Raw genomic sequence first — 21,004 nt, forward strand, 5'->3', positions numbered from 1 at the left:
GGTAGCGCAATTCGGACCCTCTTCCTCTCCTCCGTTCCCGAGGTGATCTCCGGGATGCTTACACACCCGGATATGAGCAAGAAGACGGCAGGAGCACAACAAGCGACGCCCAAAAAGGTGGCGGTTCCAAAGGTCATCCATTGGGGCGACAGGAAGACGTGGATACTACTAGTCGCGTCCTTGCGCGGCGGGGAGAACGACCATTAAGTTGCAGGTGGACTAGTAGGTGAACAGCTTCCTGTTGACGGATATGGAATTCCCGGCGTAATCATGTGTGTGATCAGACTATTTGGCGCGGAAGAACTGGACGGCCAAGGCCAAGATGCCTGTTAAAGATCAGAGAACAGGCAGTCAGTAGACTCCTCACCTGTCCCATTAACTGGGCAACTCTCCCGCCGGGATGAGGCTAATCCACAGGAAGATGGTGTAACGTCCCATCCCGTAGAAGTAGGTTTTGGGAGAGCTGGGGGGCGCTATAGACGTCCATGTCAGTACCTTCAGAGCACACGTAGCGAAGAATAATAGCTAGGAATTGGTGCGGATGGCCAAACGGACCGGACCACAAAGGAGTAGCCCACTCACCGTCCACGTTCACAGCCGAGAGCACGATGCCGTGGACGACGGTGGGAAACAGCAGTGTGCCAGCCAGACAGGCGTTGCGGGTCCGATGGGCTTTCTGTACGGTACAAGAACACAGGCCACGATGAGGGATAGCAACGATACCTAGAAGCGGTCAGCTGGCGGCCACCGACTCTGTGGACTGGACTTGACTTACAGGAATCGTGTCACTGGTCGATGCTAACCATACAACGGCTATTCACAGACATGCACAGACAATCTACAATTATTTATTCGACGTTCGTTTTCATCCGGTAGGGCTTGCTGCGGGATATGGCTACAGCGGACATGAGCGCACCCTGTCTGCTATGATCAACTTGGCCCCAAACAACTGCAGAACACGGCTCCCACAGCGAAGACGGGCAACCATTATAGTGCAATTGCATCGATACAGAAACGGGAAGTTTCAGCCACAAGACGAATCTCGCCGGGCTTCCATCTCTCTCCCCATTTCCGTACCTCTCGTACCACCCACTTCCAACTCTGAGAAACAGCTGACGATATGGTCAGACAGCAGCTTTACAAGAAACATTCTTTCACACGCATGTCTTTGGATGCCCGCAGCGTCTTGGGTTGATCGTGCCGCTCAATTAGAGGCATCATATCCTTCGTGTTCAATCCTATTGCACTCCGTAAGTTTAGCGTTTCCCGAGTTACACTTGAACAGGGGTTGAAGCGGTCCTCGAGTTTTCAGTCGGAAAAACTTTTAACCCTAATATTACGCTAGTCCGAAACCCCGCTGTAACATTGTGCACATGCCACAAATTGAGCTTGGCAAGAAATGCGCTTTGGCGACTTTTCCGTAAATCCTGAGACTCCGCAAGAGCTGCGACGCAGAAAAATATGAAGAGCAGCCGATTCCAATTTAACAGTCTCTGATCGATCGGCTAAAGGACCGTTTCACTTATATTCTCTTCATTTCCGTATAGGTGCCTAGGTAACTACAGTATCCGACCATTACCAAATACTTTTTGGTTTCCGTCATGGCTGATTCCTACCCCAAATCCTACGTCAATGACTCCGACACGCTCTATCTCTTTACCTCTCTGACTGCAGGCTCATCCCACATAATCACAGCAACTTCGCGACTGGAAACAATCCTAAAAGCCAACAAAGTCCTCTTTCGGGCCGTTGACGTTGCAACTGATGAGGAAGCGCGCAGGCTGTGGGGTAGACGGTCAAGGGGGAAAAAGCTGCCAGGGCTGGTCAGGGACGGGATGATTGTTGGAGTGAGTAGCTTTTACCTACATATATGGAGCATCTTAGACAGCGCAATGTTGTAGCTTACGGAAACGTGTTTAGGATTTAGAAGAGATTGAGGAGTGGAACGAATATGGTGAGCTCAAAATGCGCCTTGGCAACGAGTCTTCGATGTCCACAAGCAAGCCCATCACACCGACTATCACATCTTTATCTAAGTCAGACACCACACAACCCTCAATCACTGCTGTTCCGACTTCACTTCCCGTTGAGCCCACTCCCTCACATCAATTCCAAATGCAAGAGCTCCCGTCAAGGGTCCCGCTGCCAGAGGATTCTATCACGCTTGCTTTACGACAAGCCGGAGAAGAGGCGGCTTCAAAAGCTAAGGAAAACACACGAACAAAACTAGTCGCCAATTCAGCCTCTGCAAAGACCCAGGAAACGAGCTCGGCCGTCTTAGAAAGGACAAATCCCGAGACATCAGAGCCTGATGAGAAGAGAAACTCACAGCCCCCAGGGTCGCCAATAAGTGCCCCTGAACGTATAGAAGAAACAGATGAAAGCATCTCGCCTCACAGGCCCTCCCTCTCCGAGGTAGCCGCGACATCAAGCGCCGACTTGAAGGCGAACTACCCTAAGGGAATGGCCCCGCCGGAGCATCATCGTGGGACTGTGGTCTCTGTCACATCACCCAGTGAACAAAATCAACTTGTCAAGGAGCTTAGTACATTGCATCAAGGGGCTGTCCTCGGGAATGAAGGGACAACTGGGAAGTCAGATGCCGCCCCTGCAGTTGAACACGTCAAGGTGAAGGAGAGTTATCCCGGATATAAATCGGGTTTCCATGCCTCGAGCGAGAATGAAAGTAACACTGATAAGAAGGAAGATGAAGAAGTGACAGTCGCGGGAACATCAAAAGACTGCGTTTGACGAACATGACAGATGGGAGCTTGCCAGCCGCTTATTTACTTGGCTAAAATGGCAGAGAAATACCTTAGTGATGAAGACAATCCACTATGGTTGATTATGTAGTTTAATTGCGTGGTATTATTTGTTATAACAGAAGGTACATTGGTCCCCTAAGTGAGAAGAACACAAGCACTGAAAGCTCTAAAGGTTGATCCCTTCCATTTCTATGAAACAAAACCACCTAGAACAATTGTGTGTGAGGGAATGATACACCATCAGCTTCTCAGTGACGCCTTGTATAATGCGGTTTCTTTGATATGTCGACCCTTTTACAAACCGCACAACGGAAACCTCCTTAACTGCCATTTTATTTCCCTTTCCTTTTCCCATTTTTTGTTTTTTATTGTTTTTCATTTTCTCCGTTTCTCGACGGCTTCTCTGAGCATTGCAATTGCTTGAGCAGGATCCTGAGCGCCAAATACAGCCGACCCAGCAACAATCACGTTGGCCCCAGCCTCCGCCGCCTGTTCCACGGTGTCCTCTCCGAGGCCTCCATCGACTTCAATATTAAGATGGGGATACTTGACTCGCAGAGCATTTACTTTGGGTAATTCTGAAGCCATGAACTTCTGCCCGCCGAAGCCGGGGTGCACAGTCATAACGAGCACCATCTGTAGCGGTTTAGTTTATTTATCAGGATTTATTATATTCGCATTCAATTCCCAAAAGCCAATAACGAACACGGCAGTTTTGTTGTCATGAACAGTTTATACGCAATATTGTGACGGGGCGAAGGCTTAGTTAGGGTATAGACTCACATCAGGTCTATCCAAGGGGTCGTCCTGTTCAAGTATATCCCACAACACATCCACTGGAGTATCTGGCTTGATAGCTATACCAGCTTGCATACCATTCTCATGGATATACCGAATAAGCTCGGTCGGACTGGTGCGGCGGGTGGTCGACGCATCCGTTGGCTCCTTAGCGGCAGTTGATGTAATGGCTGCTTCATAGTGGAAACAGTATAGGTCACAACCAGCACTTTTGAATTGCGTCACCCATTTCTGGGGCTATATGGATTCATATCATGCGAGGGAACAGGAGGGGCCTCAATGCCGCTTCGCGCCGGGCACAACCCTATCAGCCATAGCTGGTTGGACCAGGGTTATGGCGCGTAGCAACCCCCCCGCTCTCATCGATATGGGTTAGCAAACTAATCAATGGAAAAGAACGAATTGACAGAAATTAGATATAAAAGAAGATCACCCGAACGATTGTAGATTACTTCGGCTGAATTAGAAAAGAAACATGGAAAGAAATTAAATAGGCTCGAAAATGGCTGGCAACTCTAATAGTGGATGGAGGGAGGTGCCTCCGAACTGAAATATTGCAACAATACCCCGCCCACCCTTCTCTCTCTTTCTCTCTCTCTCTTTTTTTTTTTTTTTTTTTTTTTTTTTTCAAATGTGACATCCATATAAGTCAACAAGCCTGCTAAATGAGCGCGCCATGTAGTGAATGTATAAAAGTAGGAGAAAATGCTTGGTAACGAAGAAATACGCGACCACCAACAGCTGGACGGACTGGGGGAGGGGGAGGGGGAGGGGGAGGGGAAGGGATATAAAATAAGATAAAATAGTACCTCTGCAATCATCATATGGCAATCAAAAGTGCCTTTTCCACCGGGATTAGAAGGTCGGGCTACATGTCTGCGGATTTTGGATACAACTGGGGCGCCAAAAGTGATATTGGGAACAAAATGGCCATCCATAATATCCACATGAATCCAATCACTGTTTGATTTCATCAAGTCGGAACATGCCGACCCAAGCGCAGCGAAATCCGCGGAGAGAATGGAGGGAGCAATAATGGTAGGCGGAGACATGGTGGAGGGGCGAGTTGGCCTAGAAGTTGATGCAACTCCTACCGGGAACATATGAAGCTAAATGATGGAGAACAGGTTGAGACCATATAGTGACCAAAATAACGATTTAAAAAAATGCTCCAATGGTAGAAGAATTAGGTAGGGTTTTTGGGGGCTTGTTCCTCCTGAACTTCTTTGCTATGTGAAGTTGTGTTGGAGCAATCTCAGCAGGTCATCTAAAATGATTTTGTAAGCACATGAGCCTTACTTAGTCAACGTGCCAACACCCGCTTCTTTCCAAATCAAAAAAATCAAAGATGGTCGACTAATGGATATACACCCACCATATTAAAATAGTTACTATATAATATAGTAGTAAATAAATAACTAGTTTAAAACCTAGCCCTGTGATATACTACTGAGATATAATCTGTTCTAGTAGTTATTCACTACATATTGATTTGCAAGGAGCTGCTTGTTATATAAGCAGCACTTATTCTAACAAACTAGTGTTAGGCCAATCACCATTCTGAACACAAAAAACAAATTAATCAGCAGGAAAGAAGAGGGACAATAGAAAATATTACATTCACTCAGACAGGTTTTATCAGACTCACAAGAGAAGAGAAAAATGCTCCACGATCACATCCACGAAGTTGAACACAACGGGGAGTTTGATTAGATGTTGGAAGAAAGTGATCATCATTGGGCATTAGCAGCAACTACTCCTGGTACCCGGGTACTAGGTGTTCATGGATGATCCATACATGCCTTCTCTTCCAGGACCTCCCTCTGCAGAGAACGTAAGAAGTGTTGAGGAATCTAGAGTGAATCGGTGAGGGAACCTTATTGGGCAGCATGGTGGCGGCGGTTGCGTGGGCGGTTATCCGTACAGCAACCTCAGCCAACCAGAGAAATCCGACGTGCCCCTCCACGCAACTCCAGATCGGCGTGTCGCCGTGTCGCTGTCTCCCTGTGGCCTGGGCATCCCGGGCTAACTGGGCAATCCAGTGGGCAAAGCTCCAGGGACCAGCAGCCCTGCATGATTGCTTGGCGCCGGTGGGACTCGCCCTGATTGGCAGCCCAGGCACACCCGGAGACCACCTGGTTTCCCCTGAAGCCCTGGGAACCCGCTCCGTATCCAATCATGGTCCTGGCGCCCCGGGCAAATCAGACCCCCGCTGAAGATGGGTGCCTTTTGTGGCTTCAAGCCCAGTGGTCCCGCGGCAACGGACAAAGTACAAATAACCATCTTCTTCTTTGCAGCTGGATATTCTCCTGTGCCCGCTGCCAACGTCCTTCCCTTTTTCTCTCTCCCTCCTGCTTTTCGGCTTTGGTTGCTCTTTGAGTGCATATTGAGTGTGCACCTTGGACTTCCTTAGTTTTTTCTTTTGCTTTCTTTGCTTGGCTTTGCTTGTCTCTGCTTTTCTTTGCTTTTCTTATCTCTTTCAACTATACATTTTAATCCTCAACATTTTATTTTTCCTTTTTGTCCCTCTCAACCCACTCATTCATTCCCTGCCGTTTGATCTTGAGTTCACCTGTTGATCGGGTTATGACTTTCCTGATTTGTTTACAATTTTTCTAACGGAGATGAGAATTGAAAAAAACTATATCATCCCTGTGACCACCACTACCCCCCCGCAGAGTTATTTGCAAATTTCCGCAAAAAATTTCGACGGATAAATCGTTGGGTTTGGTAATTCATTCGGTGTGCTGGGGAAACCTTGAACATCACCGAATTTGAACTCTAGCCCGAAGGATCCGGTTTATCTGCCATGGCGGACCGTTTCATCCAAACAGAATCACAAATTCGGCTAGGCCGAAATAGACACCTTAATACAATCACCGAAGATAAACGCGAGTCCCAGTTTGATGCGAAAAGGGCTATTGATGGCATGCCTTCAGCCGCTGGCCGGCGGGCAGCAGTTCCAGTGAATCAAACTCGACCAACTCGTCCCTCGCGCCTGGGTCTCGCGCATCGCGCTGTATCCCCCGGATCCACCAGTTCGTCCGGTTCTAGGAATTCATGGCTGAGACGGAGCCACGATTTCGACGACCTCTACGATGCCACTGATGAGGATGACGAAGGAGAAATGAGCGACAGCTGTCCGTCCCTTCTCAGCCAGGGAAACAGTGAATCCACCAAGTCATCGCAGCCATCCACACTTTCGTCGAGTAGCCGCAACAAATACCCGGCGATTATCATTCCGTCTTCGTTACATAGGGCCAATATCAACGCTTTTCACAAGAATTCTCCTGTTCCGCCGACTCCGCCACCAAAAATACCAGTGTCGCCTGAGGCCCTCTCACGCATCCCAAGGGCTGTTCCTGAAGCCCATGCCCCCCCCTCACTAGATGGCAGTGCAGCCTCGGACCATCCTTCTACTTTGAGTGCACCTCTCACCCCTCGACTGGAAGCAGTGTCAGACGTTGATTGGGATGCACAGTATTTGCGCTTCCATATTGACTCCGATACTAATGGGGACGTCGAATCCCCTTGCAGTGCAACCATGAGTCCTCAGGTTGAAATTGAAATAGATAATCCTGAAGACTGGAGTCACGTCCTCGGTCGTTTCCCGGTCATCCCGGAGAATGGGCCCGATGTTAACCTACATGGTGTTCCAGATATCCCTGAAATTAATAGGCCTGCGTCGACAAACAGTTCAAATAAAGGCGTTGAGCTTCCAACAAACGCTCTTGCTATTCTTCAACGCATTGAGTTTAATAGTGATAGTGACCGCCACTCTAGGATATCCGGGGTTAACGAAATAGGCGAAATGCAAGAAGTAAAGATGTTCTCAAGTCGTCCTAGGAGCATGAATGCTGCTATTCCAGCTTCAGCTGGTTCAACTCCCTTCACTCCTCTCAGCATCCCATCCCCAGAAGGCTTCTTTTCTTCTCTAGGAGTTGATGCGCAGCAGACTTGGCGTTTCCCCATAATCCCCCAACCTTCGTCTGCTACTGCGGAGAATTTCTACAATTGCTCTTGGAACCTTCCGGCGATATCCGATGACGTCCTTCCTGCTACACCTCATTTAGGTCGCAGCAATACTTTTCTAGCAACTCCAACACCAAACTTTGTTCCCTGGGACAGTTCAGAAACGCCAATTCCCTCGAAAGGAGGCGAACGCTATTCAGCCGCAAATTATATCGCGGATGAGTATGACGAGCTATACGAAGAAGAATTGAAATTTCAGGCGGCTTCTAACCTTGATAGGACAACCACTTGGCTGGCAGCTCAGACTACATATCTTTCGGCTTTACGCGAGACTAACCCCGTGAATCAAATTGAGGGCGCGCCAGCCACAATTCTTGTAGAAACCCCTCACGAGTGTCCACCAAACACATCGAGAAAATCAGAAGTCCTAGCTAACATTCGGGAAAACGGCGTTTGCTTAAAGCCCCATTCTCATCCTGCAGGAGGTAATGCCTTGTTTTATCGTGGCTTTCAACGCCTGGTACGCCAGTCAACCGCCCAAGATGCCTTTTTCCACAACAAATTACGCTACGAATCAATTCAGGCAATACGGCTCAGTTTCATGGACAAGCACGTTGATGGCCTTCTCGGGAAATATGTTCTGAATAACATTATCCGTCCTCCTTATCGCGGACCGTTCTCCCAAGCCCCCCGAAATTCTACTGTCCCCCAGATTCTCGCCGATCAAGCCAAATTTTCAAATTTAGAAAAGGAACAAGATGTAACGCATCAGCTACACAGTTCAATGTGGGCAGTCGAAGCCCTGAAATTTTTGAAGGGTGGATCCCTCCTCCCTACCTCGGCGGTAAAGCGGTTTGTTAAAGCAAAGGTTCCCTGCGGGGATCTAAAGAGTGCTTCTGTTCGGAGGATCAGGGTGCTCGACATTGGTGGCGACCCATCCTGCGGCTGGGCGTGGCATGTTTCTAACGACCACCCCAATGTCAAAGTCTACACAACGATGGCGAAACACCAAGTTGTGAATCCAGGTATGAAAGGGCCTTCGAACCATCGGCAAATCTCGGTCCCTAATGTTTGGCGGCTTCCCTTCCGTGACAATCAGTTTGACGTCATATCTTCTCGTACCTTCCACTCATTGTTAAAAACAGATCACCCTTGCGGTGAAGAGGAGGACGAGTATGATTTATGTCTGAAGGAATGCTTTCGATGCCTCAAACCTGGTGGTATCCTCGAATTCTTTTTGATGGATTCGGAGATTATCCGTGCTGGACCATGCGGTGCGGCCGTATCTGTTGAATTTGGGTTCAACCTTAAGACTCGTGGGTACGACCCCTCCCCTACAAAGTCTTTCATCCATCGGCTCCATAATGCCAATTTTGCGCAAGCCAAGAGAGCATGGATGTTTCTGCCTCTTGGTACCGAAACTTCTACTCCAAAGACGGAGCTGGGTTCCCATTCTGATGTCGGCGAATCTATGGGAACCACGAGTAATATAGCCAGTACTACTGGCCTGCTTGGTGGGTGGATGTGGGAACAATGGATGTTGAAACTCCAGATGGAAATGGGCCGTGAGAAGTGCAAGCTGCTCGAGGAGGTCCCTGGCGTTTACGCAGAGGGACAAAAGTCTGGAGCTGGATGGAGGTGCTTAACTGGGTGGGCGATGAAGCCGAAAAATACCCACAGCCACGTTTAAATATCCATTTCGCGTTTTGTTAGTCACTCACTATCTCACATTCAACCCCTTTTCTTGTTACCTTGTATATTTAATCTGCATGCGTTATTTTATACACTCCCTCCTTCCCCACTTTCCAGTTGATGATCTCTTTTGTGTTGACTATCACACTCGATTCCGCTTCAGCTCATCTCATTACAGCTTAATCCCTCTTACCTTACTATTCATGTAACTCCTCTTGTGACTTGCTACTCTAGTCTGCTATCTTCAACAGGGCAAATGTCAAGCCGAAATACGGCATTGTGGTTGATCTATTACTTTTGAGGATTCTCTATTGATTGATCATTCTAGTGTCTGTGTGTGTAGGAAATTATTGGTTAGAAAGCTCTGGCTTCTTTAACTTTCAAATGAGAAACCTGGTGATTCAGTTGATGAATTTTTGAGGAATATTGAGAAGTAAAATTTAACTAGTTAACTACCGTATTGCACTTTGTAAAGCGAAAATAGTTTGGATCTAACAAACTTGAATTCTGGGGAAAGTCCATGTGTTTTATATGGCTCCAACTTTGATTGGCTCAAAGTTGGGTGGTGGTTCAAAATTTCTTGGCAGCATCTGTCAACATCATCCCACCTAAGACTAATTCGCCTATACACAAATGCTGTAGGCACATCTATTCCCATCATCCTAGTTTTCCCAAGGCCACTCCTTTCTGCCGTTTCCGAACTCCGACCGCAGCGATGCTGTTCTTCAGGTTTGAATATCCCTTCCCAGCCTGCTCCAGAGCTCTTGAGCTAACTATTTCTTACACGTAGTTTTTTTAAGACTATCACAAACCACACAGTTACAATTGAACTGAAGAATGACATACGCATACGTGGCACCCTTAAAAGTGTTGACCAATATCTGAATATCAAGCTGGATGACATTGAGGTTCTTGACCTGGATGAATACCCACATCTCTCCAGTGTGAAGAATATTTTCGTTCGAGGGAGCGTGGTCCGATATATCGTCTTACCGCAGGCGGAGGTAGATCGGGGATTATTGGAGGATGCCACAAGGAGAGGTACAGGTTATTCCCTGCACACAACCTAATACACCCCCTCTTCCTCTCCTCTCCTAATATCGTATCCAGTACTGTTACCTGGACCAAACTGGCCATCAATGTAGTGCACCGTAAGCCCTACAGCTAACTTCTATCCTTCTTTATAGAAGCTGAAAATCAAGCGAATAAAACCCGATGATTTCAAAATACATTACGTCGCTTTGAATAGATTTGAATAGATCTTACAAATGAGAAGAACTCCATTCTAGGAGCTCCTCGGTAAGAAACATCGCCGCTGTATCGTACCCAATTATGAGCAGAGGATTAAGCTATGGAGGAATGCGGATTGAAGCGGCATGAGTCGATTGAAATATTTCAGAAGGTTATTCAACTTGGCAAAGATGCGCGTCGGAACCCATTGCTAAGCCTCACAGGATTCTCTTGGGGTGGAAATTCCAATGTCCGTCACTGTCAGCATATGCAGCAGTGCTCGATTACAGTTATTCGCAAATGGAAAATAATAATGAATAAATAAATGATACCAAATGACGATATCCAATGATATTACCAATTATACTAGTACCTAACAATTTTAGATCCTTTCCCAAGTTTTTGCCCAACAATTGCCGCCGACTTGGATTTGCTAACACACATAGTATAGTAATTGGGTACTGCGATGTACAGTACATGTAGGTGGCGTCGCGCGTCGTTTGATCCAACACCAAAAGATCGTTGCAACAAATCGGTCGGTTGAATGTGGTTGGGCAAAATTTGTTGTTCCGCCTGTGATTGACGTTTAACCTGTAAAACAAGCAATCTTGTCGGAAGGCTTTACCACTACGCCAAAAAGGATCAATCCTTAAGGTAGCCACCCATTCCTCAAGATGTATGTATATATGATTCACATAACCTCGCTGTGATATCACTTCTCGAGGTGGAATGACGAAGAGATAATTTGGTTGTGAAAGAAACATCTCATCCGGCCTTAGACCGTTAGAGCATCATTTCCATCTTATTTATGTATTTATTTATTTTATGAGAAAACCGTAAGAATTCAGGACGCACCTATAGCGTAGGTACTCTTCAGCCCTAGAGTACCAAGTGGATGGAGATATCATCCATCAGAGCGCGCGTATTATACTTTGACAATTTTCCGCCCCGCCAAGCTTGATCAAACGTGTCTGCGGAAGGAAGAAGTTCCCAACCGTCTCTCCTGATCAAGAGATTATCAACAATCGACCTCCCATGATCGTTTCAATTACTTAGTTATGCTTGTTTATGTCCTCCATGGACGAGCCCGCCCATCAACGAAACAGCTTTTGAGTTGCCATCGCCAGCTGCAGTAACTCCTCACCATCCCTGCCGGCTCCATCCTCAACGAGCACAATGAGTTCCCCTTCTCCTTATTTCAATGCTAATAGGAATCGCGGCCGTGAGGCCTCCAAATTTTTACAGTCGTCCTCCAAGCGAACCGTTTCTAAACGGAATACCTCGATTCTGAATTTCTTCAAAAAATCAGAAACCCCTTCAACATCGTCACAGAATCGGATAACCAATTACATGATCAGTTCACATAGTAAAGAGGAGAAATTTCTGTCTACAGACAATATACATCGCTCCGGGAGTTTATTCTTTACGGAAGAAGTTGAGGAGAACGTTGTGGATCGCTCCATCAAGAATGCTCCAGATGAGGTCCAAGCGGGGTCAGAATCACTGTCCGATGAATTTTGGGACGCAGCGGAAAGTTTTGACAAAGAGGATAGATACAATGCCAAGTACAATGTTGGTGAAAAAAGACAAAGGGTGAATAACGCGTGTGACATTGGAACGTCCGCCCTTGGAGACGACGCGGGGAGGATTCCTAAAAGACCGAGAGGAGCGAAGGGCTTACCATCATCTGTGGGAAAAGCACCCAGACCTACTCGTGTCGGCCCATTCTTGGATGAATCAGACAGTGAACACGAATCCAATTGTGTATACGACAAGGGCGTTTACACTCCAGAGACGCTTAGCAAATTCGATTATAATTCACCAACGCATTCATCAAATGAATCTCATGCGAATTTCACAGAAAAACGCGATGCTCTGGCTACCTCAAGCGCTTATTCGTCTAGTCGTAAACATAGCGGCCATAGCGGATGCCGAGAAGGGGGGAGTCTTCAAGATCAAAACGTGGAAAAGTATGGTGAACAGCGGCTCGGGCTGGGCACCTTGTCAACAGAAGAAATCGATTCAGAATTCTCTGCACATATTCATGATAACAGTATCACGGTGTGCCCGGTCTGCAATGAAGCTCTTGTTGGTATCGCTCACGACGTATGTGATTCGCTAATATTTTCATTCCCAAGGCTGATTAGAATCTCTAGGATCTGCTACTTCATGTGAATAACTGTCTAGATGGGAACCCAAGCCCAATGCCTTCTAAAATTCCAACCCCACCCGTCCAATCGAATTTTGGTATCTCCATTAACAGGCAGGAAAAAGCCGTTATTCCCCGCCCCGGGCAGATAAATCCTCTCGCGATGGAATTGAAAGGCGAAAAAATTTCCGCCTTCTCAAAAATGATGTCTAGTAACGCCGAAGATGCTGCATGGGAAGCGGCAATTGCAAAAGAGGAAGCATCGAGAGGTAAACAAGCCCATGAACGTACATGCCCGTTTTATAAAATCATCCCTGGGTTTTCTACTTGCGTCGATGCTTTTAGATACGGCGCTATCGAGGGATGCACTGCGTATTTCCTGAGCCATTTTCACAGCGACCATTATATCGGCCTTACGTCTTCCTGGTGTCATGGGCAAATCTATTGCAGCACAGTCACAGGGAATTTGGTACGGCAGCAGCTCAAAGTAGACCCAAAATGGGTTACTGACATAGAATTCGACCAGCCATTTGAAATTCCGCGGACATGTGGTGCCCGGGTCACTATGTTGCCCGCGAACCACTGCCCAGGAAGCTCCATATTTTTATTCGAAAAACGAGTTAACAAGAGCCGTGAACCGAAGGTCCGTCGCATACTCCATTGCGGCGACTTCCGAGCATCTCCGACCCATGTTCAACATCCCATACTCCGCCCTAATATTACCGATTCGTTAACCGGGAAAGTCAGGCAACAAATTATCGATGTCTGCTACCTTGATACAACCTATCTTAATCCCAAATATGCGTTCCCTAGCCAGGACGATGTTGTTGCGGCATGTGCAGCTGTTTGTGCTGATTTAAATGTAACTGAACATGGCCATTCCACTGATTCAGAATGCCGTTTGAGTCATTTGAAAACTTCCGGGAAAAGCGACATGGACCCACAAGCGCCAACTTTGCTGCCATATGCACAATCGGAGTCTAGGAATCGGCTACTTGTTGTCATTGGAACTTACAGCATTGGCAAGGAGCGATTATGTATGGCAATTGCACATGCGTTGAATTGTAAAATATATGCCCCAGCGGCGAAACAACGGATCCTTGCATGTTTGGAAAATAGTGAACTTTCTACACTGATCACAAACAATCCTGTAGAAGCTCAAGTTCATATGGTAACCATGATGGACGTACATACTGGAACGCTCCTTGATTACCTTCATTCTCTCAAACCTCACTTTTCTCGAGTTGTTGGATTCCGTCCCACCGGCTGGAGCTATCGACCACCAGCAGGAAGGATGACAGATAGTCCCCCAGTGTCTTCGATATTATACTCCGATTCCTGGAAACCTCGCTTTGGCACTCAGGACCTCATCCCTCAACGTGGAAGCAATCAAATAAGCTCGTGCTACTCAGTTCCCTATAGCGAACATAGTTCGTTTAGGGAATTGACAATGTTCTGCTGCGCGCTGCGGATAACCAAAGTGATCCCCACAGTTAATGTTGGCAGTAAAAGAAGCCGAGAGAAAATGAAGTTATGGGTGGAAAAGTGGGAGGCCGAGAAAAGGAAAAACGGGTTATTTGAGGTGGATAATGAAGCAATTCGCTGGTAATTGCTTGGGCTTGAAAGGGGAGTTGTAGAATATCTTGTTCGTGATGGCACTGCATCCTGCGTCGACGGACTAGGGTGGAAAATGCCTCATGATTTGTATTTTTCCACATATTTCAGTTTCAATGCATATTCATAGCTGCGTCAATCATATTACTGTCTTATATCAAATCTAAATACTAATATATAACTATATTCAATAACCTTACGTATATTTAGATTAACAAGAATGCTTCACTCGCTTCACTTTTCATGCCTGGTAGCATTCACTTCAATCACCATGTAAGCGGCGATTCTGAAATTAGCTGCTTATATCACAGAAGGTTCTTAGAACTCTACAAAAATCAAACTATAGAAGATAATACAATAATATATTGAAAGAGATTCAAATTCAAAGGTTACACCCTATTTGGGTTTAGTGTTGTGCCTAGGTACTTTACTACTCTATTCATCTACCTTCTCTTTGTTGATGCATTTGCTCTTCTCTTTCCTCCTTGCTTCCCCCTTGGCATCTTTCTTTCTTGGCCACCACTGTGGCCTGTGCATTGGCTTTAGCCTGATGCACTGCCCCTTTCATTTCGCCGGAGGTGGCGCTCTATCCAATCGCCCAGGAGCCGAAAGACGGAGATGCTCCATTCCTCTACGTATTTTATCCTTGACACCGTGTGATTGCGTGCCAATCCACCTTTGATTTCTCTCCCAAACAAGTCACTGTGGGTCTTGCTACAAAGATATGTTGGTTTCCTTCTACGGCTAATGCCTTGTCACTAAACGTCTCTATTTTTCTTCAAACTTCGCAACAAGCAAAGTCTCCCCAGCTGCCTCTGTGGCAACGTCAGTCTCATTTTTTTGCCATGTGGCGGAAAGGCTCCATAGATCACTATTTTCTCACTTAATCGTCGTCAAAAGTCGGATTGTCCAACCAGAGCCGCATTTTCTCCAGGGCAAAGGTATCATGTTCCTTCTTAGAAGTGGTATAGTCCTCAATCCGACCCTCAATCCAACCGCTCGTACCCCGAGACGTTCCCAGCAAGCTGCCGATTTTCCTGGCCGAGCCAAAGTCGATAAGGACCGGCATTCCACCACTGGCCTCAGAGTCATCGACCAGCACGTTTGTCGGGTTGAGGTCATTGTGTGCCCAGCCGAGTGAATGTAGGTGATAAATAGCTGACTCAAGCGCGGTCATGAATGCTTTCTTATCGATATTTCCCACTCCGTGACTGAGATAGTTCTTCAGGTCATGCGAATGGCGGCTGATCACGATTCCGGTCAGGTAGCCTCTCCGGAAGCAGCAGCCGTGGTACTGGATGAAATAAGGATGTGGGTGTGCGGAAAGAAATTCCATGGTACGGGTCTCCTCCAAAAAGCTTTGGGCGAGCAGGTGTACTACATTATGTCGTTTATACACATCATATTGGGAAATATTGGGTCGCTTGATGAAGACTTGACAATTGGCGGGGAGCTCCATTGGCGCCTTAGTAAACTGTTTGACGTCAGACAGTGGCAATTCTGGGAATATCTCGCTGTCAGGGATTGGCCTGAGTGTGGCCATTACTTGTTGAAACGAGATCTCAGCTTTGCGGGTAGGTAGTTCGCTGTAGTAGATGACATCGTCCGAGTTAATGACAGCTAACATTGTGTATTGAAATTCATGGGTTTCTGAGTCGAATTCCTCAGATACATAGGCAAAGTCAGCCCACCTCGTAATCTGTGGTGTCATGATGAAGGTAGTAGTGGGAGAAGGTGTTCCGGTGAAGGCATCCCGTGAGAACTTTGACACCTTGGATTTCGGAGCAAAGTTTGATGCGAAGATAGTTGAAAACGAAAAGCAAAGCGACCGTGCTGCACTCATTGCACGAGTGTGCACTCCAAGATTCGATGCTATTGGTCATATGTCGCTGGTGGGGCTCTTGTGGAGCGGTATCCAATTATTGGCTGCTAATTCGTCGCTCGCTTTGGTTCCCTCAGCATTGAATCATATATCCATATTTTGGTCGACTACTCCACACACGCTTTGGTCTCCTTCTCATTGGAGAATAACACTTCCATGATGGACCCAACTGCATTTATCGCGCCAGCAAACATTCTCTTGGGCTATGATTACGACAGAGCAAAAGCTGGTCTTGCTCCGCGGGCCTGGAGGGTACTTGAAAAGCATGAAAGTCTCGCCATATATGTGTAGTTTAGTTCATTCTAATCCTGTCAAAATCCTCCGTATTGTACTATCATCTTCTTGGAATAGATTCCGCTTAAATCTTTCCTCATGGCCACTGCTACTGTTATGCCCTCTGTATCGATTGCTCGGCTCCACCACGCGCCAACCAGTCAAGATCTTGAGGTCTCGTTGAGCATGTACGATTCCGTTTCCAAGCTCTTTATTCACTGGGATCACAAACATTTTTCAGATACAATACTCTCCCTCACCCGGAGGAGCAGCCCCAAATCTCCGATGCTATGCTCGAGGCTGTTGGAGAGATCTTTGTCCGTCACAGAGCTCAAGGTATATTCGGTATCCACCTGCTCCACGGTCACTTCACTGCTCCCAAGGGTACTGTCCTTCTCGGCATCGAATTCCCAATTACGAACACGACGCAGGCCTGCTGGACCAAGCCCGTACCAGCAGAAGAGCTGACGGCAAAGCCTGTCCACGGACACGTTTTTCGTTTACAATCGGACGCGACCTTTGTTGCGTATGAGTTCCATGAAGGTGATTCAGCCTTCAAGGGAGAAAATATAGGACCAGCTTTCTTCGAAGAATTTGCGGACTTTCTCCACCGCAACAGCCTAGCCGATTTGCTTGCTCTGGAACTGCTGGATGGCCCTTAGGACCACATCCAGAAGGAGCTGCAGGTCGGGCCACAGGCCACGGTTCTTTTCCATGAGAACGATGTCATCGGATTGAGTCCATCCACAATCACAACCGGCTGGTCTTTCAAGGTTGGAGACAATGGGATTGTTTCCTGCAAGGGCGGCACAGTTTACTCGCCCAAGAAAAACACTCACGGAGTCTTTGTGGACGGAAAGCCTCTCACTGTTGAGTCGCTGAAGAAGGCTCTTCGAGGTGAAAAAATTATTGCCTAAACATCTTGTGCTAAATGGCCAATTTTTTTTACCTGGAGTTCCATTAGTTGAACATCCGGTTATAGTTGTCCAATTTCACTGCCTTTCTACAATTTCCTTTACCGGAGTGGAGCCCAACAAATGTAGTTAAGTTCCTGTGAATTTCACAGGAACCAGACAACTTTTGTTTGTCTTTTCACAAGCAATACTGTAAAGTGTCTTTTTGGAAGCAGCAAGTCCACATCCATGCAAACACAAAGATCACATTTTAGTTTTATTTCCCCATTTCAATGACTGAGCATTTCAAGGGGCTTGTTTAAACGCGGAAGAGCTATGCAGCAAAGAGGAGCCAACACACTATGTTTCCATTAGCATAGCCACTAGACCAAAAACGAACACCAGTTAGTGATGTCACTTCACTATCATATAGCCTTCACGTCAAGCCACGCCTTAGGCATTCTTAACATGGCGTCAGAGGTCGATAGCACCTCAGATGGTCCACCATCGGCTTTACGGTTGAATGCATAGCGCAAGATAGCTCCAATCTTGGCCGCCTTCTCGGCCATAGAACGAACATTCTCCCGACGCAGGCCGCCATCATCCTCGATTCCCGACACGACCCAGAATTCTGTCCAGAACGCCTCCCAGAGCCGTGGCCGGCATGTATAATCCTGCCAGCCATTTAGACCCAAATATCCTGTCATCAGGAAGAGACTGTCTAGCTCAATGCCTAAGGGTTGCACCGCCGCGAGGGACCAGTCAACAACGCCTGTGATTTCATATGTGTCTGGATTGACAAGGATATTGGTTTTGGAGAAGTCACCATGCGCCAGGACCTGAGGGAATTCACTGGCGAAGAGCAGCGGTAAGATAGTTTCAAGTTCAGAAATAATCAAGATCGGCACTGCACTCAATGGCGACGCCTTGAGAAGCATTAGCCTGTGGGAGATTCCGGCCTGGTACTCGACGCGCATCTGAGGCTCCATACGCTTGAGGTGTGGCCCAACACCGAGCAAAGTACCCTGATATTGAACTTTAGCAACTAGATTGGTGCGCTCCGCCCAATAACGGTAAGCAATAGGAGAGAGAGGTGATGATTATACCTAGCGAGATGCATTACGAAGTACATATGCTTGGCTTCTTCATCAGGGCCCATGTCAGCTTGGTAGCTAAGTGTTTCCAGGCACGCAACTCCTGGTAGTAAGGGCATAGTGTAGATACTGAGTGGTGGATCTGAACCACTCATAATGCCGTGGTTTCTCGCGTACGGCATTAGGCATCCGTGAATCACCTGGGCTAGTCTTGACTATCTTACTTACTGCCTATCTGCTTGATGCTCTCATGGCTCACTATTAGAATAGATATCCTCTATCTATCAGCATCTAATCTGATTAGTAGATATTACTAGTTTGATATAGGACTAGAGCATAATAAATTAAACCTCTTTTGATAGATAACAATTTTTGGTAATGCTCATAGCATCATATCATCTATATAGAATAAATCATGGTTCTATTTGGTCCCATTTTACAAAATGAGATCTAATGAGATCAAAACTATTAATTTATAAATACAACATAATCTAAACTTATATTTTATAATAAACAGTGAAATGAGACTATAATTATAATATAAACAGTGTAAAGTGACTGACTTGATAAACAATATATGAGAACAGGACTAAGATATTGAAGAATGGGACTAAGGCTAAAAGTTGGTCATGGTCCCATGCATGGTCACACAGCCAGTCTAGCACAAACTGTGAAGACAGTCCAGACAGTTCAATCCACAACAACAGTAACATCTAGTTAATTGATGGCACGCCTGTTACATATTCTACTATAAAAATATAAAAACATAGCTATAATCCAAACATTTTAGTTTTTACATTTTATATATCTTGACGAAGATGGAAGGTTCATTGTAATAATATAGTAAGTATGGGAATGTTAACATAGAATTAGTAAGAGTCTGTAGACAAAAAGAATAAGAGATTGCAAAGACTGTATTTTAGAGATTCAGTAGAGATACAGTGAATATTTAATAGATAGGATGAAATGTTGAAAATTGCGATATTTTAGAGATTCAATAGGGATATAGTGAAGGTGAAGAACTAATACATCGGATAGTAGCCATGAGATTGCTATCTTCTCGAGATGATTTGAAAAGGATTGATATTTAACTTACATTCAGAGGCAATTTACATCCAGCTAAGAATTGACTAAATTTTAATAAGCTTAGTACTAACACAGCTTTATTGCGTGCATCCAAAGTAACTACTGCCTCGTGCTCAAATGTAGATCTCAAGGCCTGCCAGTGATCATTATCATCAGATCCTCAGACCTTCAAAATATCCTTTGGTTAACTAATTAACTACTCACAATACATTGACCCAAATCGTATTTTTCAGGCTCTAGTCCCTTGACTAATTCTAATCCTATCCTAATCCTAACCGCTCACCCCTAGCCTGCTCCTAACATGCAGCATTAGTAATTCAATTCCGCATCAGTGTGAAGAGTGGTGTGAGTGTGGTTTTGGGTTAAAAGTCGGGTCGACCTTGTCAAAACTATGTTCGAGTGTATCCATTGAGCAGACAACAGGCGTGCAACATCAGGCAAGCGTTTAGGCGTGTGGGATAAAAACGACCAGCGCCATGGCTGGTAGGAGAGGGGACAAGCCTCCCAATCCAACACAAGCCTTGACGTCTGGAGACGAGCAGTATGCAGTGTGCATGCTGCGGCCCAAACTATCCAATCAAAGAACTGCATTGCCATTCTTGTCGAAGCACAGCGTTTCTGAGCAAGAAACCATGACTGGTTGGGATCTCTTCCTGGTTTGGCTGAGATCCAACACCTTGACACTACAGGCACCGCCTGGCTACGTGGCAGGCTCACGGCCTTTCTTCCCCCCACCATAACGACACGAGGTTGATTCTCTCCTGCGCACTCCGTACAGCGTAATGCATCGACACCCATGCGAATTTTTCATCCCTCGATGATCACGAGGAGACACGGGAGAATTGGGAACGCAACCGATCCGACAGTCTCATATACTTCTGTGATCCATCGGTCACAGCGACGAATTTAGGCTCTCCAACTCAACTGACGATGCCAAAGCAGAAATGCTCACAGCCAAACACTAACTAGTTAAGTTAGTTAAATCATAAGTTATTTCATAACCAAACACGCCGTGATCCGTTGCGTAAACTTGTCCTGGAGTCAACCTGAGATGGGGCTTGATGACAATGGGGACAAGAGAAGAGAGAATCAGTCCAAGAGTTGAGTTATTAGAAAATTCAATCATTTCAAGAACAGTTTCGACAAGTGCCGAAAAAATTCGACAAAGAAGCCAGCTGCCCTCTCTCTCCAATCACCAGCAAGCCAAACCGGCCAAGACCCATACACGATTTCCAATGTTGCCCGATTTTGCGGGAGAATGTCAGGCCTTGTTCGCCTCACTTTCAAACTGGACCGGGAAGAAGTCTGGGAATGTGTCCTCATCCAGTCCAGCGCCCTCTTGGCTAGGACAAACAACATTTCAAATTCTGGGCTATTTCCATCTTGGTTAGTGTTGGCATTGTTTCCCGAGACCAAGTGCAACGAGCTTCTCAGCAATGAAAGCGCACGAGGACCATTTCTGGCCCTGGCTGGAGGGCTTGGTTCAAAAGCTATCATCATTGGCCATGGGGGCTAAGTATGCTGGCTTGGCTGCATCTCTCTCATGGGATCTTGCG

The 21,004-nt window shown here is 46.4% G+C and overlaps 11 protein-coding genes across 11 annotated transcripts; 6 read left to right on the top strand and 5 right to left on the bottom strand.

Moving 5' to 3' along the window:
- Window positions 1-285: 285 nt before the first annotated feature.
- HCBG_08984 (uncharacterized protein) lies at window positions 286-1,150 on the bottom strand (the record flags this gene model as incomplete). Its single annotated transcript, XM_045436033.1, has 4 exons — window positions 286-326; window positions 368-463; window positions 583-723; window positions 1,078-1,150. 4 exons carry the CDS (start codon window positions 1,148-1,150, stop codon window positions 286-288), a joined length of 351 nt encoding a protein of 116 aa, XP_045283185.1.
- Window positions 1,151-1,601: 451 nt separating this feature from the next.
- HCBG_08985 (uncharacterized protein) lies at window positions 1,602-2,751 on the top strand (the record flags this gene model as incomplete). Its single annotated transcript, XM_045436034.1, has 2 exons — window positions 1,602-1,847; window positions 1,921-2,751. The coding sequence occupies 2 exons, from the start codon at window positions 1,602-1,604 to the stop codon at window positions 2,749-2,751; spliced, it is 1,077 nt and encodes a 358-aa protein (XP_045283186.1).
- A 96-nt stretch (window positions 2,752-2,847) lies between these two features.
- On the bottom strand, window positions 2,848-3,762 carry HCBG_08986 (ribulose-phosphate 3-epimerase; the record flags this gene model as incomplete). The annotated part of the gene is made up of 2 exons (XM_045436035.1): window positions 2,848-3,401; window positions 3,549-3,762. One exon carries the CDS (start codon window positions 3,399-3,401, stop codon window positions 3,141-3,143), a length of 261 nt encoding a protein of 86 aa, XP_045283187.1.
- Window positions 3,763-4,212: 450 nt separating this feature from the next.
- On the bottom strand, window positions 4,213-4,615 carry HCBG_08987 (ribulose-phosphate 3-epimerase; the record flags this gene model as incomplete). Its single annotated transcript, XM_045436036.1, has 2 exons — window positions 4,213-4,224; window positions 4,373-4,615. The coding sequence occupies 2 exons, from the start codon at window positions 4,613-4,615 to the stop codon at window positions 4,213-4,215; spliced, it is 255 nt and encodes an 84-aa protein (XP_045283188.1).
- Window positions 4,616-5,452: 837 nt separating this feature from the next.
- HCBG_08988 (uncharacterized protein) lies at window positions 5,453-5,779 on the top strand (the record flags this gene model as incomplete). The annotated part of the gene is made up of 1 exon (XM_045436037.1): window positions 5,453-5,779. The coding sequence occupies one exon, from the start codon at window positions 5,453-5,455 to the stop codon at window positions 5,777-5,779; it is 327 nt and encodes a 108-aa protein (XP_045283189.1).
- Window positions 5,780-6,372: 593 nt separating this feature from the next.
- Window positions 6,373-9,655, top strand: HCBG_08989 (uncharacterized protein; the record flags this gene model as incomplete). Its single annotated transcript, XM_045436038.1, has 1 exon — window positions 6,373-9,655. The coding sequence occupies one exon, from the start codon at window positions 6,373-6,375 to the stop codon at window positions 9,223-9,225; it is 2,853 nt and encodes a 950-aa protein (XP_045283190.1).
- A 197-nt stretch (window positions 9,656-9,852) lies between these two features.
- HCBG_08990 (small nuclear ribonucleoprotein LSM2) lies at window positions 9,853-10,831 on the top strand (the record flags this gene model as incomplete). Its single annotated transcript, XM_045436039.1, has 3 exons — window positions 9,853-9,956; window positions 10,018-10,268; window positions 10,415-10,831. The coding sequence occupies 3 exons, from the start codon at window positions 9,943-9,945 to the stop codon at window positions 10,444-10,446; spliced, it is 297 nt and encodes a 98-aa protein (XP_045283191.1).
- An 802-nt stretch (window positions 10,832-11,633) lies between these two features.
- On the top strand, window positions 11,634-14,215 carry HCBG_08991 (DNA cross-link repair protein pso2/snm1; the record flags this gene model as incomplete). Its single annotated transcript, XM_045436040.1, has 2 exons — window positions 11,634-12,563; window positions 12,614-14,215. The coding sequence occupies 2 exons, from the start codon at window positions 11,634-11,636 to the stop codon at window positions 14,213-14,215; spliced, it is 2,532 nt and encodes an 843-aa protein (XP_045283192.1).
- Window positions 14,216-15,103: 888 nt separating this feature from the next.
- Window positions 15,104-16,063, bottom strand: HCBG_08992 (uncharacterized protein; the record flags this gene model as incomplete). The annotated part of the gene is made up of 1 exon (XM_045436041.1): window positions 15,104-16,063. The coding sequence occupies one exon, from the start codon at window positions 16,061-16,063 to the stop codon at window positions 15,104-15,106; it is 960 nt and encodes a 319-aa protein (XP_045283193.1).
- Window positions 16,064-16,474: 411 nt separating this feature from the next.
- On the top strand, window positions 16,475-17,037 carry HCBG_08993 (uncharacterized protein; the record flags this gene model as incomplete). The annotated part of the gene is made up of 2 exons (XM_045436042.1): window positions 16,475-16,563; window positions 16,617-17,037. The coding sequence occupies 2 exons, from the start codon at window positions 16,475-16,477 to the stop codon at window positions 17,035-17,037; spliced, it is 510 nt and encodes a 169-aa protein (XP_045283194.1).
- Window positions 17,038-17,693: 656 nt separating this feature from the next.
- HCBG_08994 (uncharacterized protein) lies at window positions 17,694-18,481 on the bottom strand (the record flags this gene model as incomplete). The annotated part of the gene is made up of 2 exons (XM_045436043.1): window positions 17,694-18,293; window positions 18,392-18,481. 2 exons carry the CDS (start codon window positions 18,479-18,481, stop codon window positions 17,694-17,696), a joined length of 690 nt encoding a protein of 229 aa, XP_045283195.1.
- Between the last annotated feature and the right edge of the window lie 2,523 nt (window positions 18,482-21,004).

This window comes from Histoplasma capsulatum (assembly GCF_000150115.1).
Source record: "Histoplasma capsulatum G186AR genomic scaffold supercont2.20, whole genome shotgun sequence".
Taxonomy (NCBI): domain Eukaryota; kingdom Fungi; phylum Ascomycota; class Eurotiomycetes; order Onygenales; family Ajellomycetaceae; genus Histoplasma; species Histoplasma capsulatum.